The following is a 19,762-nucleotide window of genomic DNA, read 5'->3' as shown; positions in this document are numbered from 1 at the left end:
CCGTTCATAAGCAGAAAAGGAGAAAATGCAAACAAAAAGTAGAACATTTCCTAAAAAATGACCGATATATAATAAATGACCGAAAAATGCAAAATAAGCTATATTAGTTCCTGCTGAAGTGAAACGAGTTTGTACTGCAACCTGCAGTGTCTGTGATGTCTCAGAAAAAAAATGATATTTCATCAATTTCTGAGCCCTAATCTAACAATCCATAAGAAATCTTATTGCTAACAAAATATCGTTTGTGGGATGAAGTTGCAAACCGTAATATTATATTTCTGTATTTGTAACTCAACGTCAATATACCGTCACCATGCATAACAAGAAATGCAGATAACAGAAAACGGTCCAAGGCTTCACTGTTTAACGATCGCTCACATAGTTTACTTAATGATGTCACAGCACGTCATTAGAATAAGGTTACTTCTCTATTCCATATTTGCCTTACTTGCAGAAGCCTGTCTGCACTAATTATTGCGACTAATTATCATGACAGACGTGCCACGGCTCAGCCTGCAAACATTAAATTCGCACAGTCATGTTTTCTACCATCGTTCATTAGAGACAAATGGAGCCAGCCCGCTTCTGAAGTGTCTGTCTACTGATGCGTACAAATGAATTTGTCTTTTTTTCTTTATTAAACTTTCACTTATTTCTGACAATCAAGAGAGACAAATATAATTGGAAAATATTTAATTTATAAGTATTTCAATACAGACTGAAACGTAAGTAATGTCATTAATTCCAGGGGATTATTCTCCGCAATATTTCAAACAAAAAACTTTAATGTAATTTTGCTTATTTTTGCTTCCTTTTCGAGATAAAAAATATTGTTTAATATATTTTAATGTACCGAAGTACATATGATATTTCCATGCAGATATTCTGCGTCATCATACGATGAAAGAGAAAATTTCTCTCCGGCACCGGGATTTGAACCCGGGTTTTCAGCTCTACGTGCTGATGCTTTATCCACTAAGCCACACCGGATACCCATCCCGGTGTCGGTGTCTCAGTTTAAGTTCCGGAGAGAATTTTTCTCCGTTCCATTACTCTTTCATCGTATGATGACGCAGAATATCTGCATGGAAATATCATATGTACTTCGGTACATTAAAATATATATGATATGCGTAAATCACTTCGTGATTTAAGACGGCGCTTATTCCGTCGGATCCCGGCCAACTAGTCGCTCATAACGAGTGCACCTCAGCACATGTGTGGACTTCAGTCCTACGTTCATAGACATCTATGACGTAGTGCAGAGGGCGGCCACTAGAGGGAACCCAAGAGCTGGAACTTAAACTGAGACGATTCTGTCCGACACCGGGATGGGTATCGGTGTGGCTTAGTGGATAAAGCATCAGCACGTAGAGCTGAAAACCCGGGTTCAAATCTCGGTGCCGGAGAGAATTTTTCTCCGTTCCATTACTCTTTCATCGTATGATGACGCAGAATATCTGCATGGAAATATCATATGTACTTCGGTACATTAAAATATATATGAAATGCTTAAATCACTTCGTGATTTAAGACGGTGCTTATTCCGTCGGATCCCGGCCAACTAGTCACTCATAACGAGTGCACCTCAGTACATGTGTGGACTTCAGTCCTACGTTCATAGACATCTATGACGTAGTGCAGAGGGCGGCCACTACAGGGAACCCAAGAGCTGGAACTTAAACTGAGACGATTCTGTCCGACACCGGGATGGGTATCGGTGTGGCTTAGTGGATAAAGCATCAGCACGTAGAGCTGAAACCCCGAGTTCAAATCTCGGTGCCGGAGAGAATTTTTCTCCGTTCCATTACTCTTTCATCGTGAGATAAAAATGTTTTATATGAAACATTTCCTAGCGTGTTTTGGGAAAGCCACTGATTGAATTCCATTTTAAGAGCAATAATATAATCAAACAGCAGTGAAGGGCTTCTTTTCTTTCCTAGCAGTAATACCAATCATATTTCATTCACCGCCTGCTAGAAACGTCTCCATGCATCCGATGGCTGCTTATATTGCCTGTTCATTCAACACTCAAACATGCAACATGACCTACATATTAGTATGCCTTGAATCCACAAGCGACTTCAATGACTGTTAGGAGCTGTCATCTAGCGACAATTTTTTTTCTATTCAATGAGTTATTCAGTTACAAAAGGTGCTATGTGACAGAATTAAAAACAGTTTTCAAGTTAAAGTTGCAAATTAACTACTAGTAGAACACTTTATGGAACTTGTAAGGTTAAATTATTATTTTTGTTCTTAAAAAAAACTGACTGGTGCTGCCACCTACTATTTCAGGGAAAGCATTGTTAGAATAGTCTTATAGGCAGACAGTATAAGCAAATATCTTACTATAATAATACCGGACAGTTGTATACTAGCAGCATTGGCGTAAGTGCGAAATATCACTCACCTGACATCTAGCGGAGCGGGATGGAATTACGTCCACATATACAAATAGGCTATTAACATAGCGGGATTCGTACTATTGTTTGAAACGTGAGTTACTAATATGGAATAATATATGAAACACTTAACAAATGTTGAATAGTATTTCACGTAAAATTGTCTTATATCAAAGCTGCATAGGCCCTATTATGAGAAATATTGTATACGTCATATTACTTTCCGTAATTAATTGTTACATACTTTCTCTTTGCTTTAGTGAGACAAAATCAATTCTGATATTAGGAATTAATTTACAATAATGCTTTATATACGCATTGCTGACAACTGCAAAGATAAAATTGATAGTAAGCATCATCTTGCCTAGGACTCGCGTTACGGAATGCGCGCTGGTTCGAGTCCTCATGGGGGAAGAAATTTTCTCATGAAATCTCGACCAGTGTATGGGACCGGTGCCCACCCAGCATCGTGATGCACTTGGGGAGCTGCGATAGGTAGCGAAATCCGGTTGCGAATACCAGCTATAACGGCTGGGGGGAACATCGTGCTAACCACACGATGCCTCCATTCTGGTTAGATGATCGTCCACCTCTGCTTCGGCATGTGGGTGTGAGGCCAGCAGCCGGCTGGTCGGTCTAAGCTATTCATGGGCTGTAGCGCCACGGATTATTATTAATCTGATGCTCGCAATAATTAGTAAAGGAATGTGGACAACAATAAAACTTAATTTGATAAAACCTTAAAATTTCCAATACATTTTAACTTCTATTCATTTATTAGGTCTAAATAAAAAAGTTAATTTGTATTTTTCTATCAACACAAAGACGATGGAGTTAGGCCTACTAAAGAATGTTGACTTAAGTTTTATGATCCTTCGGAAATCGAAAATACGATTTGGAGCAATCTGTAATGCTGTAAATTTGTAGCAATTATAAACAGCACATATACATCCTGACATTTTAACACAGCACTAATTAAACTATTAACCCTTTCTTACCTATAGATACCATATGGCAATAATGAATTTTATAGCATTTATATACTTGTGTGTTACATATGAAGGTAAATTTTGCTGGATAACTTCTATTTCAATACATTTTCATCAATACAGTTTTGTTTCAAATGTTGCCACTCCCCAACTTGGTCCTAATACAGCTATTTGTTTCAACATGGATTGCTTGTAAATTTAATTTGGGTTAGAAAGGGTTAACTAGCCCAGCAACAATATACATTGCAGTTGATTACAGCTTGTTTCACGAGTATCACCACACCGGCCGCCTAGGTAGCAGCACCAGCGTCGTTCGCACGTAAAATTGCTAGCTGTCCGGTATTATTATAGTAAGGTATTTGGTATAAGCAGCCATCAGATGTATTCAAGCAGGCGGTGATTTCACTACAGTTTAACTGAACTGGGAATCCGTAACACGATGCGTTGAGGTAAATTCTCGGTTAGGTTTAACTCAGGTTTAACTTAATCTTTATATTAACCGTATTTATAATACCGGAGCTAAGCCATCTCACGATTATGCTTCTGCATTCGTTTCTATGTACGTCTAAATGTAATTTTCGAGTACACTTTTAACACTAACTATCAAAGTGACAAAACCTGAACTAAATACATCTTTCTGTAGTAAGCTTCTAGAGGTCTGGACAGATCAGTTAACCCCGTTCAGACTTTTCACGTGTTCTGGCAGATTAATCGCTGTAAAATATCAGTCACGCTGTTGCCTGTTAACGTTGCACTACAATTAAAGAAAGAGTTTGATGGTTTACCTTTTTCAAGTGTTTGTTGACCCATTTGGTAAAAGTTTTCTTTTGAATCGCGTCTCGTTCATCTGAAATGACAAGCAGAAAAATAAACATTAGAAACAGGTTTAAAAAGGCTTCAACAAAAGCAAGGCTGACATTGACAAAACAATCACAATATAACCTGTTCAAATAATACGTAAGCAACTAGAAATACGTTGACAATAAAAAAGAGAATATAGACTCGGGAAGAGGGCAGACTGGGTGCATAAAAATGAGTGCTACGACCTCGCTCCACTGAAACCATTGTTGAAGGGACTGGCACAGACAACTTCCGTTCGAAAGATCTACTTTTGTTATCACACATCAGGTCTCTGCAACTTTGAGACGGAAAATAATGGAAAAGACCTACATTTTCACACCGAAACTGGTTTCTCACGCACCCGGTGCAACGGCATAAAGAGCACTCCTCATTCTAGTGCTTCAAGCACTGAACACACAATGCTGGAGAATGTATTTTACAGTAATAGCAATTCCTTTTTCTACTCGTATTAAGGGGTTAGGTATTGCTTACAGCAGTAAAAGTTTTGGAAATATTCAACATTTTTTTTCCTCCATTACTGTATCTTGTACAATAATGAAAATTGGTATGTTTAAAACAATGTCTTTATGCTATATGAAAAAAACATTTTTACGATTTAAAAAAAGAAATTATTTACATACTGTTCCCCCTCCCCCCAATTCAAAATGTTGGCAGTTCACTGTGCAGTGATGAAGCGTTTCCCTCATAACTCATAAACTTGTTAATTTCTTCATGTTCTCTTACAGGCAACATATATATACCTCTTCAAGTGATATCTCTATCCAATGCTTTTGCTTCAGTAAAGTCTCATTTTACAAACCTATGGATCAACAATTGGCTCTCTTCTGACAAAGGAAACATTTTACAGTCTGTACAAAAGAAACCAAATAACCTGGAAATGTACAAAACTTGCCCAGACATGTTCAAACATTTTTAACAAGAGCCAGAACAGGTCACATTGTCACTCAATTGTACCTACACCGATTTCACATTTCTGATAATCCTACTTGTCTGTGGTGTAATAATCATGATGAAGATCTGGAACACATTCTTCTGTACTGTCCATCCATAAACCACAAAAGAAGTAAATTAAAATCATCAGTATCAGTTGCAGAAGACACAGCCCTGCAGTATATATTGACTACACCCCAACACTGGCTGCTAGCAACAGGCATCTATAATAAACACCGATCTCATTTCTCGTGAAAACAACAACTGAATAGACTACAGTGGACTATAGTGGACTTTATGATGTCAGCAAACAGCTGGATACATTAAGAAGATTGATTCATGTTCTCTTCTTTTTATTTTATTGCTGAAACTCATGTTTACAATAGCATGCTCTTTCAACTACATTCCTTAATAAATGATAATTTTTTTTTATTTTGTGTTAGAAGAAAATAATGATATTCGACCATATTTTTAAATTAATTTATTTTTTATCAGACAAACTATCAAAGATAGAGAAGTGATCTTGCATCATACTGTAGATATGACATGCATAAATACACACAAAAAATTTCATCATAGAATGTTGGATAGTTTTTGAGTCATGTGGAAAACGCTTCATCACTGCACAGTGAAATGAATTTTGAAAAAAAAAAAAAAAAAAATGTAAATAACTTTTTTTAATTCGTAAAAATATTTTTTTCATATAGTAGAAGGACAATAATTTACACATACCAATTTTAATTAATGTAGAAGATACAGTTTCTTCACCTGACATAATTAGGAACATTAAATCCAGACGTTTGAGATGGGCAGGGCATGCAGCACGTATGGGCGAATCCAGAAATGCATATAGAGTGTTAGTTGGAAGGCCGGAGGGAAAAAGATCTTTGGGGAGGCCGAGACGTAGATGGGAAGATAATATTAAAATGGATTTGAGGAAGGTGGGGTATGATGATAGAGAATGGATTAATCTTGCTTAGGATAGGGACCAATGGCGGGCTTATGCGAGGGCGGCAATGAACCTCCGGGTTCCTTAAAAGCCAGTAAGTAAGTAAGTAAGTAGAAGATACAGTAATGCAGAAAAAAAAAATGTTGAATATTTCCAAAATGTTACTGCTGTAAATCCTACTATATTAAAAATCTTATTGCTCGATATGTTAAAAATATCATTAACGATTATTTTTTTTCTTCAAATAGCGATAGACTACGCACCGATAATTCATGATGTGCAACACGAGGTGCTTAAATGAAGGTCAAAGTAAGAGGATACGTCACTTAACTAAAATTTAAATATGCAAGTTTTCTTTACTGCAGGAAGTAGGGCTCTCAAACCTTCCTTCACTGTAATTAAGAGGCACCGAGACGTTCTTCCGCAAGTATTAATTACCTCGTTTTCACGTCAGATACATTAATTATACATATTTTAAGCAACTTGCAAAAGATAAGTCCCTCACTATGCTCTAGTAAATGCAACCAACTTACACAGGTAGGTCATCATGGCCCATGACGTAACAAGATGGCAGATAAACAACTGAATTAAGATGCATAAGAAGGGAAGGGATTGTCTCTGCACACAATACGAGCAGACACGAGTCTATTTCTGTACCATTCGAAGCCATCGAGAGTCAAGGCAACGTGACAAAATAAAAAAGTTCAACGTGGGGTCTTTCATCTCCGCTGTTGGTTATTTCCAAACGATGTAGCGGATGTCACTGCATTCCTGTTTCTTCGAGAGGGATCGACCTAAGTTTATTGTACCTTCACGCCTTTCAGTAACGCTTCCGCATGTCAGATCCATTACGTACCCGGTCTTAAAACTCTAAGTAGTCATAAACTATTTAATTTGCAAAGTTCAGAATTCCTTGACGAAAATACAAACAGACCTACATACTGCATTTTCACTTTCTGTGATGGTATAACACATGCTCGCGAGCACCATGTTGCTCTTGTAATGGCATTTGGTGCTCTCGTTATGCGAGTAAAAAAGTGCTCGCGAGTACGAACGCTCCTGAATACTTTTCTCAATTCAGACTTTGTTGTACCACAAAATCTTAATAACAGTTCGCTCTTCAACTTATCCTTGATGTACGAGGAGGAACAAATAGTGTTCCTATCCATCCATTACAATATCTTGCACACTTGATACAGCTTCTCGTATTTCAAGGTGGGAAAAAGCGTGTATTTTTAATTATTTTATGCTCGACCATGCCGAAATGTAGTAATTATACACCTAGTAGTAGCCCTTTAATGCACCTCATTAAAATACACCTATTCATTATAATTCAGTTGTTCAGCCAATGAGAATCACCATTGTACCATTATGAAACCGCAAGTATCGATTATTCTCGGATATGCAATCGAAAGACAATTAGCGAAAAGTCACGGAGGCTGGAAATCCAATACTGTCGCAGAAAGTTATGTTCTGTTACTATAATAATTAGCGTTAATTGTAAATAATATTCAAACAAATTCAATTTGTCATCTCGTTATTCAATTCTAAATCAATTTCCAGGTTATATAAAGCCTAATGTTCATGTTATTCTCTAGATTATATCAAGGTCAATGACATTCGTGCCTCGGAAAAAGTCAATACTTTCGCGTCTGCGCACATCTCACAATTCAGGTCAGTTCCGCTCCTCACTTACATAACCATAACATGAATACTTGTGAAAATATGGTGGAGCATAAAAAGTCGTATGAAACTTGCCTATAATGGTAATTAAGACGCTCGTATGAAAATTATGAAACTCGCTTGCGCTCGTTTCATAAACAAACATAGTCGCGTCTTAATTACTACCATTATAGGCTCGTTGCATAATGTACTAATATATTCTCTACTCCCAGGGGTACGCATTCGTCTGATTACGTATGTAAAAATGCTAACATATTTATTTTATTATACTTGTTGATAATTATTGCATTATATTATAGCTTATTTTGCAATACCAACTCTTGTTTTTCCTTGCTTTAATAACATTTTACGTAAATATTAGGGGATACTGTTGTACCTTGAAACTTTTTCATAGTTTCTCTCTCTCTCTTTTTTTTTTTTTTTTTTTTTTTTTTTTTTTTTTTTTTTTTTTTTTTTTTTGGGAAATCAAATTTTTAAATGAAAAAGTGTTTGAAATAATTATTGAAGATTCCTTTACAACTTCCTGTATGTATTTTCCTATTTTGCAGATCTATTAAGGATGGAAAAAATAAAATCACGGGATATGTAATGTATTCAAAGGTACAACAGGTTCGTGTATCTTGGACCATACTCTCTTGTATCTTGGAACACGGGAATATAGGTGCCATTATAAACCAGTGCAGGCTTCTCTGATTGAGATTTTATTTCCTGGAGGAGCCATAACGACTTCAACAGCTTTCTACAAGGCATCTGGACCTCTTAACTCCAGACTTACTTCGTGGCATGAACTTAAAAAAAATCGATAGTATCGTGTATCTTCGAACATGTTCATGGTACAAGATGTGTTCAAAGGTACAAGAGGGTGCACGTTTAAACAAATATGGTTGCGAAAACTAGAGGTTCTAGGATTTTTGGGGCGTTAAAATGTAATTTTAGGTGCCTAAAATAGGCTTAAAAGTGTAGGAAATAGTCTCTAAAGAATTGAAAATAGGCTCTAACAAAAAATAATCTTTAAAAACATATTTCAAATCGTTAGGACTTCACTTCTAGAATTTAATAATTTTAAATGCTTATACACCGTTACCACCACTATCAACAAAAGTACAAGAACAACAAATATCGAACTATTTCTGTTGCCGACAGCGAAACATTCCTACTAAGTACGTATATACTGTTTAAGGGTAAAAGTACTTTTCGAAAACTACCTAGAAAAAATATAGTAATAATCCAACAATCGGTTAATAGAGAGACGGATAATCGGGGTTCTATTGTAGTTCAGTATTACCATGATCTAATTACATTTCCTGTCATATGTAGCACTAATATTTTGTACAGTGTTAGTTTCGTAGTGTTAGTGCGTTTATGTGGTTAAAACGTAGCTGGACAGACCATTTCAATTTAGTAGCAATCCCACTTACAGTTGTCATGTTCCATTATTATTACGTACCGAACTAAGTTATACCTTTCGTAGCGTTCTGACGTAAGCATTTAGACTCCAGGATATTCTAACCGATATCTTTCCTAAACTTGTTTGGGAACGACAATGTGCTGCCTATTCAAAAGCAGGCGCACGGCTATCCAAACTGGTATGAAGTCGACAAAGACTGGGATCGAATGTCTATTATGTCGAAAAAAGTACTGAATTTTATTAAAACCGTTATGTTGGGGTTTTCTCTAGGTATTTCCGATCCTTTGCCATCATTCCATCAATCTTCTCACCATAGGGAAGTCCACACCTGTCAGCGCGTCTGGCCGCGAAACCAGGTGGCCCGGGTTCGATTCCCGGACGGGGCAAGTTACCTGGTTGAGGTTTTTTCCGGGCTTTTCCCTCAACGCAAGATGAGCAAATGCTGGGTAACTTCTTTCGGTGCTGGACCCCGGACTCATTTCACCGGCATTATCACCTTTATCTCATTCAGACGCTAAATAATCTAAGGTGTTGATAAAGCGTCGTAAAATAGCCTACTGAAATAAAAAAAAACCATAGGGAAACTAGGGAATAGTAATATGCGTTACGAGAGCGGTATGTTGAAGTTTTCATGTTCGAGAAAAAGTCTGAAAAAGCGAAACGTAGTTGAGTTTTTTTTTAATTTCCGAGAATTGAAAGAAAACATACCGCTCGTGTATCGTACATTATTATTATTATTACTATTATTATTATTATTATTATTATTATTATTATTATTTTATTCAACTTCTACTGTTAGCATAAATTAAGTGAAGTTATTAACATCATGAATTCAAAAAATAGGTTACAACTGACCAGAAATATAGAGAATAATATTGATCTTTGCCATTTGTAACCTTCCCTATGGAATGTACAGTAGTGGCAAAAAAAAAACCGGACCGACCCTTGTAGCTATTTCAAAGCCTTGTTCACTCCACAGCACGATAGACTGATAACTAAGGCTTCCGTGGTTCGAATCCTGCCTGGGAAGGAAACTTTTTTTTGTTCCTTATTCAAATTTATTCCCAATACTTTTCGATAGCTGGTAAAATTCTTGTTCTGGGAATAATAAGTTAATTAAGTAGTAAAATATCGTTGGAATCGAAGATCGTTTATTACATACCTGAAAGAGGAATTTCTAATTAGTTGCAATGAAATCTCCATCTTGATTTCTGTACAATGATGGCAAATTTGCAAAACAAAAATATCTATCTTCAACATTGTTGCTTTAAAATGTTTTCTGTGCTTACTATACTCCAGCAGGCCGTGATGTAAGTCTGTCTTTTTTTTTCCCCCAGTCTATGATGAGTCTGGAATCTTGTTGAATTTTTCACGGCTTCCTTAATGTTACTTGCATCACGAATGCAGTAACTTTAGTGGAGTTGTACAGTTTACTTAATTTTTGCAAATATTAAAAACAATAATTAACAGTGCAATTTAGGTGAATTTGCAGTGGTAAGTTTCCAATTTATAATTATTACTATATTGAACGTCTCTAAAAATAATATGTTAAAAGCCTAAAGCAGTAAAATCAATATGTCGCTTAAGCGGTAAGAAGAGGGAAATTGTTACGTGTGTTAGGTTGGGAATACTGAATGTGGAATTTTAGACTTTCCGCGGATTGGTTTTGTGCGAAAACCAAGCAAATACGCACGATCTCGCACAAAACATTATACATACCTAAGGTATTGAGGTTTACATGCAATTGAGGCATGATGATGCTGAATATGCTTCAGTTTTAACCTATATTAGACATCCACAAAAATCTCTCTAATCAAATAGACTCAATTAACATAGCACACTTCAATGCAATACAAACCTAAGACAAAGGATATGCATACAGCTCCTGTGCAAGGTATTAATTTTCACTTTCCTGCTGGATTTGTAACCGGGAATATTATCATTCCAGTTACAGCTAAGAATCTCGGTAAGTATTATAGTTTAAAGCTGAAATATCCAGAAAGGTTGAAGTTAGGGTTAATATGAGAAGAAATTCTATAGGAGGACATGGAATCTAAAATAAGAGGACATTGCTGAAAAAAAGGAGGACTTTTTAAAAATTGGTATGAACAAAATTAAAGATAAAAACAATGGCCCACCTTAGTTTTCTCACTAGTTGCTGGATCAGTATTACATCTGTACCCTACTTAAAGGTGGGAACCCACTTTGTGCACAAGAGCCAGAAGGGACCAACTTATATATTGTAACAAATAACTATGGAACTGTTCACAGAACATGTCCTTGAAATTATATTTCATCATGATGATACCTCTCCGTTAGCATGCGATTTCTTTCATTTGTCCATTGAGCAGATATTAGGGAAAATACTCCATCAGCACTTCCATTGTGACTTGGGATAGATAAATTAATTGCTTCATAAAGAAAGGGCATGTCAAATTTTTTTCGAAATTGAGTCAACATTGAATTTCCCGTCTTGAATGTTCAACACATCGTTTTATCAAGAAAGGAAGCCAGTTCAACGTTTCTTTCATTGTTATATTGTGATCGGAATGTGAGCGTTTTGTAAAGAAAGGGCATCGGTCCGGACAGTTTTTCTTCATTTCCCACAACTTAGCTAAAATGGACTGATGCCCTTTCTTTATGAAGCAATTCAAATAAAACTGACATATTTCTGAGAGTTCTGAGAAAGTTTCAATGCTCGCAGAACTATTGGAATTGAAGAATTTGCACCATTGTTTATCTAAAATTAAATCTTTGTTCAAATTAACTTGATTGGCATATCTATGTACATTGCAGAATAAACTGATAAAATAGCTTAGAATCATGAATAGTGACATTTTTAGAATGTAAGAATTCAATGCATGTCAATAGGTCATGATATTTTATGTTTTTTTATGTGCTTCATCTTCAACCATTGAAAGCAGTTAAATTCTTTCATAGGTTTCCACCATTTGTTTACTGCGAATTGACAGACATAACACAGTCCGCTCAATAATTGCTAACAGATTAAGGGAACATGGTGAATACGAAGTATATGACGAAGTTCAATGTCTTTCTACGGAAGGATCTACACGGCGTGCTGACATCATAATAATTGACCGAGATAAAAAAAAAACTGGTCTCATTCTTGACCCCACTGTAAGGTTCGAAATTAATGAAGATCAACCAAAGCAGGTACATGAAGAGAAACGCGCTATTTACCTTCCATGCTGTGATAATCTCAGTCATAAATATAATATTCAAGATTGGAATGTCATTGGACTTATGTTTGGTGCGCGAGGAACAATTCCCAAATTTAAATTGGAGATCCTCAGAAAATTAAAGGTTCCTGATAAGACTCTTCAGACAATTGCATCAACCATTTTAAAATCTTCACTGAACATCATCAATCACCATCTCTATTCATCTTTTTAATATTCAATGTATATTATTTATTTTCAATAAATTTTTATCGTTTTGATAGCCACCACATTTTGTCGCAGAATATTCTTTTTTAAAATTTCATTACGTATTTTTTAACATTAATTTACATTTTCGTTTTTGTTCATTTGAATTGATAAGGATGCCGATATTTTAAATCCAAGATTTGGACGGCTATCATTTCAATGATATTCTCTCTCTCTCTATGCATAATATCGCATATTATTCAATATTCATATTAATTCTAGTTGAAATGTGAAATGCCGGACATTTCAAATTTTTTTAAATGCCTGCTGGACAGGATAAAATCATTTTAAAAAAGGACAAGTCCTCCTTTTGCCAGACCCCAGTTGAAGTACTGTTCGTTACTCAGGAGAAGACGAGCGGAAAGAATGTGACCTTCTTGACTATCGCTGCTGATTATTATAAACATCGCTCAGATAAGCATCCCAGTAGCCAGGTTATTACTCGTGCAGGAAACATGAGTAACAATGCGTATGGAAATTAAAGCTAAGTTGAACAGAAGGAGACCTAATGTTTCCGCTTACTGCAGTACAAATATTGCTCGTGTTGTCGTACGTTATCTGTTCACATCCCTTCCTCCTCAGTCCGCTCTCGTCTTCTCCTGAGTCACCGACAGTAGAAGATTCTCTAGTAATTTAGAACTAGATATACAAGTGAAGGCGATTGCTGTAGAATTGTAGATTGATAACTTACGATATAATGCCTGAGAGATAGAATGGCAGACAGGAATGTAGGGTGAGAGAGGCAACTGTGTGAACAATGTCATGGACATTATATCTAGTTTTATACGGGATCACAAATGGGCTTAGACAGTGTTTGATAAAATAAAATGGAAGCAGATAATTCCAACATCACATACACAGAGAGGCACTTTAGTTGCCGCTAAAAGCCCCAGCTTATGTGAGTTACTCAACATCTTGTTCGAGTCATATGGACAAAGTGATGAGAGAACAATTTGATAACAGCAGAGAGAGGAAATAAAGACGAAGGAAAGACTTCAGCAAACGCAGTGAGTTGTAAGTACATCTATCACAAGGAAAAGCACCAGACAACTACGAGAGACCTGTCATTACAGCAGACACATATCGACATTTCGATCGATTACCTGCCAATAATAATTAGGCGTGGTTGCCTGAAGTTATCTAGACATATCTTCTCTAAGACATATGGAAAAATCTCTTCATAACGTCTTAGAATAAATCATACAGTGCAACAATTTTGAAACAAGAAAATCTGTTTTATTAATCTCTTTATCTTCTTCGCGGATTGGAATATTTTTGTTCCGTCTCTTTAAGTTGATCGGGCCATTCTTATCGGATAGGCATACACTGATCTTGTCTCTTAATCGGTAAATGTAGAATACTATATAATTGCGATTTAAGTCATTCTGCGCATATCGTAATCCAAATTGCTTTTGCACTATATTTCTTACTATGTTTTTTCTCCTTTAATCGAATGGTTTTCCTTGTTAACTCTAGTCGCATTAACAATTCCTTCTATGAGAAACTTTATTTTGGCGAGCAGAAGTAGTTAAGTGGTGATGCAAAAAATGGATGATGAATGAGAAAATGGTAGTGACAGTGGTAACGATGATGCAGAAGGTAAGTGGTGATATGGTAGCTGATACCGTAATAGGACTGGTGGTGGAGGATATCGCGGTAAAGATGGTAGCTGATACCTAATAGGGTTGGTGGTGGTGGAGGATATCGTGGTAAAGACGGTAGCTGATACCGTAATAGGACTGGTGGTGGAGGATATCGTGGTAAAGATGGTAGCTGATACCTAATAGGAGTGGTGGTGGTGGAGGATATCGTGGTAAAGACGGTAGCTGATACCGTAATAGGACTGGTGGTGGAGGATATCGCGATAAAGATGGTAGCTGATACCTAATAGGGGTGGTGGTGGTGGTGGTGGAGGATATCGTGGTAAAGACGGTAGCTGATACCGTAATAGGACTGGTGGTGGAGGATATCGTGGTAAAGATGGTAGCTGATACCTAATAGGGGTGGTGGTGGTGGAGGATATCGTGGTAAAGACGGTAGCTGATACCGTAATAGGACTGCTAGTGGAGGATATCGTGGTAAAGATGGTAGCTGATACCTAATAGGGACAATGATGGTGAACATCGCGATAGAGATGGTAATAGTGAATGTAGTGGTAAAAATGGTGGTATGTTGATGATGAAAGTGACAGTGATAATGATCATGGTAGTGATGGTGGTGCTGCTGCTCTTGATCATGATGGTGACGAACCAATGCATTCCTACAGCATTCGCAGTTACCTCGAGGACGGCTAGCGACGGAACAGTATGCCACAAGTTTCAGCTGAAGCTGTACTGTAATATTAATCTCAGTGATGATATCTCATGAAAACTAAACAGGTTTTGCCTGTTCGTTGTGACACGGGATCTACGTAACTTAATGCTGCTGTGGTTAACCCAGTCCAACCATCACAGTTCGCACTTTATTACGAGCGTCTATTGGAGACGTGTCCTACGCCTGTAGCGTCTATGATGGTATCTAGCAAGAAATGCCACATTCAATTCAAGGACATAACACAACATGAATTAAGGGGAACAGATACGACGCACTGGCTCAAATTTTTCATTTATTTTTTTTTTCTGATTCATGTACAACGACACTTTAAATTTAATATTCCAAAATATCAGCGTTAAAATCTTCCGGCAAGTATCTCTTTTAATAGTTTTGTAACTGTATGCAAGTTACACTGCTGTTAGGCTCTACGTCCTCTTTTCTTAACCTATTTTTTCCTTTCAGCATTTTACAAACTTTGAGTACACTCAGTGTGAAACCTATTCCAGACAGAAACTCATTTTTAACACATGTTGCCATAATGATGCCCTTCGCATTAAATGTAAAATTATTATAAGAACTGGAAAAAAAACTCTGGCAGAAGAAAAATATCTTAATTATAAAAAATGAAGTCAAAGTTTGGATATTTAGAAAAAAATTAAGGAGAAATCATCATTAAAGTAAAACTAACTTAAATGTTTTAATGGACAGGGAAAGCACTGAGCAATAACCCGTAAAAGTTTCAGCTCTGTATCTTCAATTGTTTAGGAGCTGAATGTACCAAGACATTGAAAATTTAACATTGTCAAGATAAGAGGTACCCGCTCCCGTTAACAACAGTTTAAATGAAGAAACCTTAGACTTAGGAATGTATTATTATTATTATTATTATTATCATCATTATTACATAATGAGAGCCTGCCTCGCTACTTCATATCCATCTGGGAGCGATAAAATTTTAAGACGATAAGAATCATCACCATGGTTTCCAAAAAAATATATATATAAAAAAGAGTCCTGACCTAAATGAAAACGTTCCAAGCTAACTTTCCAGGTTATTTTTTGTTCACATTCTTTTGCTTCGAGAATATGCCTTACTGCTGTTGTTTAGTCAACTCTCCGAAGATAGGTCTGAACCTCACAAGTTATACCAACAAGGCACCACTTATGAGGTAATTAGGCCAAGAGATAATGGAGTAAGGTGGCCAGTTCCTTTCCCCTTCCATTGCATACATCGCCGACTAGTTACAAATTACATTAATCAGATTAAGATGTATACAAACAATTGTTCTTCCTCTCACACATTTCGTAAGTGAGATGTACTGCCTGATAATAGATGTGCAGTAGTGGCAAAAAAATCGGACCGACCCTTGTAGCTGATTTCAGAGCCTTGTTCACTTCAGAGCACGATAGACTGGTAACTGAGACTTCCGTGGTTCGAATCCTGCTTGGGAAGGAAACTTTTTTTTTGTTCCTTATTCAAATTTACTCCCAATACTTTTCGATTGCTGGTAAAATTCATGTTCTGGGAATAATAAATTAATTAAGTAGTAAAATATCGCTGCAATAGAAAAGTTTGACTGAGCATATTGGGAACTCAATGGCTTTCCCAAAACACACTATGAAATATTTCATACAAAACAATTTTTATCTCGAAAAGGAAGCAAAAACGAATAAAACTGTAGGCCTATTAATCTTTTTGCTTGAAATATCTCAAAGAATAACTCCCTGAATTGATGACATTACTTACGGTTCATTCTGTATATAAACGTCATTTCAGTAGACTCAAGACTTCACTTTAAAAAAGCTGAAAAACTGTAGTTCGTGAAGAAATGAGCACAGCGAAAAAAAAAAAAAGATGAAGTTCAGTTACAAGTGTATAGCGAATTTTGTGGCAATACAATACTTGAAATATAATGGAGCTGACATTCGACATTTGTAATGGAATCTCCTACGTAAACCGCAAGCCTAGACTATAATTTAATTCAGATTACGATTTTTAAAATAGCATTATGAAGACGCGCCTTGCAAATTCTCTCTTTGATCTTGCGACGACAGCAATGTAAGTGCTGATGTAATCTCCGTTCTACTGTGGCTTAGTAGGCCAATGATGTGCAACCTGATACCCACAGCGCTTCTCGGTACGGCGCTCTGCATGTCTAAATGCACTGCCCTCCTTTACAATGGAAAACAGAGTTTCAAGGTAATTGCTCCAATTGGTTTGTGGCTGATAATACGAAAGTGTAAACATTGAGTGAAGAACAAAGGGGTAATCAGTAGAAAGTACTTTCTTCGGCATAAAGTAACAATATGCATTACACATACGAGCTATTTTCCAACTCAAATCGACCGAAATATAGAGAAAATTGACCTTGCAATTTCTAGATACAATGAAACTTTTTTGTACGTAGAGAACTGTGATACAATGCTTTGTGCAAAGTTTGAGACATCAGAACTTCATAGTGTTTAAATTAATAATATTTAAATTTATCGTATTTTCATAAAATTAGCAACTTTAAACTGTTGTAGTTCCGAAATCCTTTCACCCAATGATCAAAATCATGGTTTATTTTGATGCTGAGAAATTAAAGTTTATATTGACATATAAACAGATTTTCTCACTTTTTATGGAAATGGTGAAATTTAGATTTTTTCTCATTAAGACGCCTTTGCCAAGGAAAAAATATTTTTGAAATATATAGTTAGATTCCGCATTGAAACTACAAATAAACACATATTTTTTACTGATGGTATGTTGATAAGAAAGTATTGAAAATATCAAATAAAGAAAATAAATAGTACGCGCGTGAACTAACCAGCTGACTGTGAGACGGGAGCTAACCGAGACAAGTTAGGTTAAACCTCCCACCGGTAAGGTGTTTGAAACAAGTTCAACTAAATTGTAAATGCTCTGATGTTTCTAGTAATGAACACAGTAACTTCACTATTTTCCATCAAAATATTAGGGGATTAAAACAAAAAACTGATGAATTGATCACTTCTTTAGCAACTCAAAAGCATAAACCTCAGATATTATGTATAACTGAACATCACATGAAGCAACAGGAAATACTACAACTGTCTTTACATGGATATGTATTAGGTTCCCATTTCTGTAGACATGTCTTCCAAAAAGGGGGTGCCTGTATTTTTATCAGAGAGGATCTATTATTTAGTAAAATTGATATATCTGATTTTTGCCTTGAACAAGATATTGAAATCTGTGGAATACAAATTGGTTATGAGATATCAAATTTAATTATCTTATGTGTTTATAGGGCGCCAATGGGAGATTATAAGAAATTTACAACTAACTTAGATTCATTATTGAAAAGACTTTATAAACCACATACCGAATTTGTAATCTGTGGTGACATAAACATAGATTATCTATCAGAAAGCTCACGTAAAAGAAAATTAAACTCACTTCTTGAAACTTATAATCTTAGTCACACAGTAAGTTTTCCAACCAGAACACAAGCTGGAAGTAGTACTGCCATTGATAATATATTTATAGATAAAAGTAGATTGAATTCCTATTCAACAGTACCATTAGTCAATGGCCTGTCTGATCACGATGCACAAATTCTAAGTGTTTTCAATATGAGTGAAAAATTCCAAAGTGTTAATCTAAAAATAAAAAAAAGGATTATAAATGCTGAATCTCTTCATCATTTAAATACATGTTTACAAAATGAATCTTGGGAAAATGTATATAGTACCGATACCATTGATATTAATACTAAATTTAATGCATTTTTCACTACATTTACGAATTATTTCAATGAATGTTTTCCAGTCAAGGTGGTGAAAAAATGTAAAAGTAAAAACACGTGGATAACTCAGGGAATTAAAATATCATGTGCTAGAAAAAGGAATCTATATTTAATGAGTAGGAATAGTGATGATCCTCATGTTCTTAATTACTACAAGAATTACTGTAAAACTTTGACAAAAGTTATAAAAGATGCAAAGAAAATGTATCTGAATGAAAAAATACAAAATTCAGATAATAAGATTAAAACTATTTGGGATATTATTAAAAATGAAACTAATCGATATTCAAAGAGTGAAAATATTACTTGCATTAAAATCAATGATAGTAAAATAGATAACCCAAAATCAATTGCAAATCATTTTAACGACTTCTATATAAATATTATTCAGAACTTAAACATTCAAGATTGTGCAGAAGATGCTGCACTTGGTTACCTAACTGATGCATTTAACACTGAGTTTTTAGGTCTCAAATTTATTCCCACTACCGCAGCAGAAATCATGCATGTGATAAAACAACTAAAAACAAAATATTCCTCTGGATATGATGAAATTCCAAGTAAAGTTCTGAAAGCTTGTTCTGAAATATTATCCCCTCCGTTAAGCTATCTATGCAATTTGTCAATGCAATGTGGTATTTTTCCAGAAAGACTCAAATATTCAATAGTAAAACCAATATACAAAAAGGGAGATAAATGTACTATTGCTAATTACAGACCCATATCATTATTAACAACATTTTCAAAAGTGTTTGAGAAAGTTATGTATAATAGATTATATCATTACCTGGAGTCCAACAATATATTAGTTTTAGAACAGTTTGGATTTAGAAAACAAAAATCGACAGAGAATGCTGCTTTTAGTTTGGTGGATGAAATACTAAATTCATTAAATTCGAAACTACATGTAGGTGGGATTTTTTGTGACTTGGCTAAAGCATTTGATTGTGTAGACCATAGTATATTAGTAAAAAAATTGAAGTTTTATGGCATTAAAGATGAGAT

At 35.6% G+C, this 19,762-nt stretch overlaps 1 protein-coding gene across 6 annotated transcripts in view; it reads right to left on the bottom strand.

Moving 5' to 3' along the window:
• LOC138700385 (uncharacterized) overlaps positions 1–19,762 on the bottom strand; it is a 690,392-nt gene that overhangs the window by 144,675 nt on the left and 525,955 nt on the right. For all 6 annotated transcript variants that reach the window (XM_069826983.1, XM_069826984.1, XM_069826979.1 and 3 more), the window contains exon 2: positions 4,180–4,241. In XM_069826983.1, the coding sequence (XP_069683084.1) occupies positions 4,180–4,241 (62 nt within the window). The remainder of the gene's footprint in view (positions 1–4,179; positions 4,242–19,762) is intronic.

The sequence above is a fragment of the Periplaneta americana genome, chromosome 5 (assembly GCF_040183065.1).
Source record: "Periplaneta americana isolate PAMFEO1 chromosome 5, P.americana_PAMFEO1_priV1, whole genome shotgun sequence".
NCBI classification, from domain to species: Eukaryota; Metazoa; Arthropoda; class Insecta; order Blattodea; family Blattidae; genus Periplaneta; species Periplaneta americana.
This window is presented reverse-complemented; position numbering and strand designations above follow the sequence as displayed.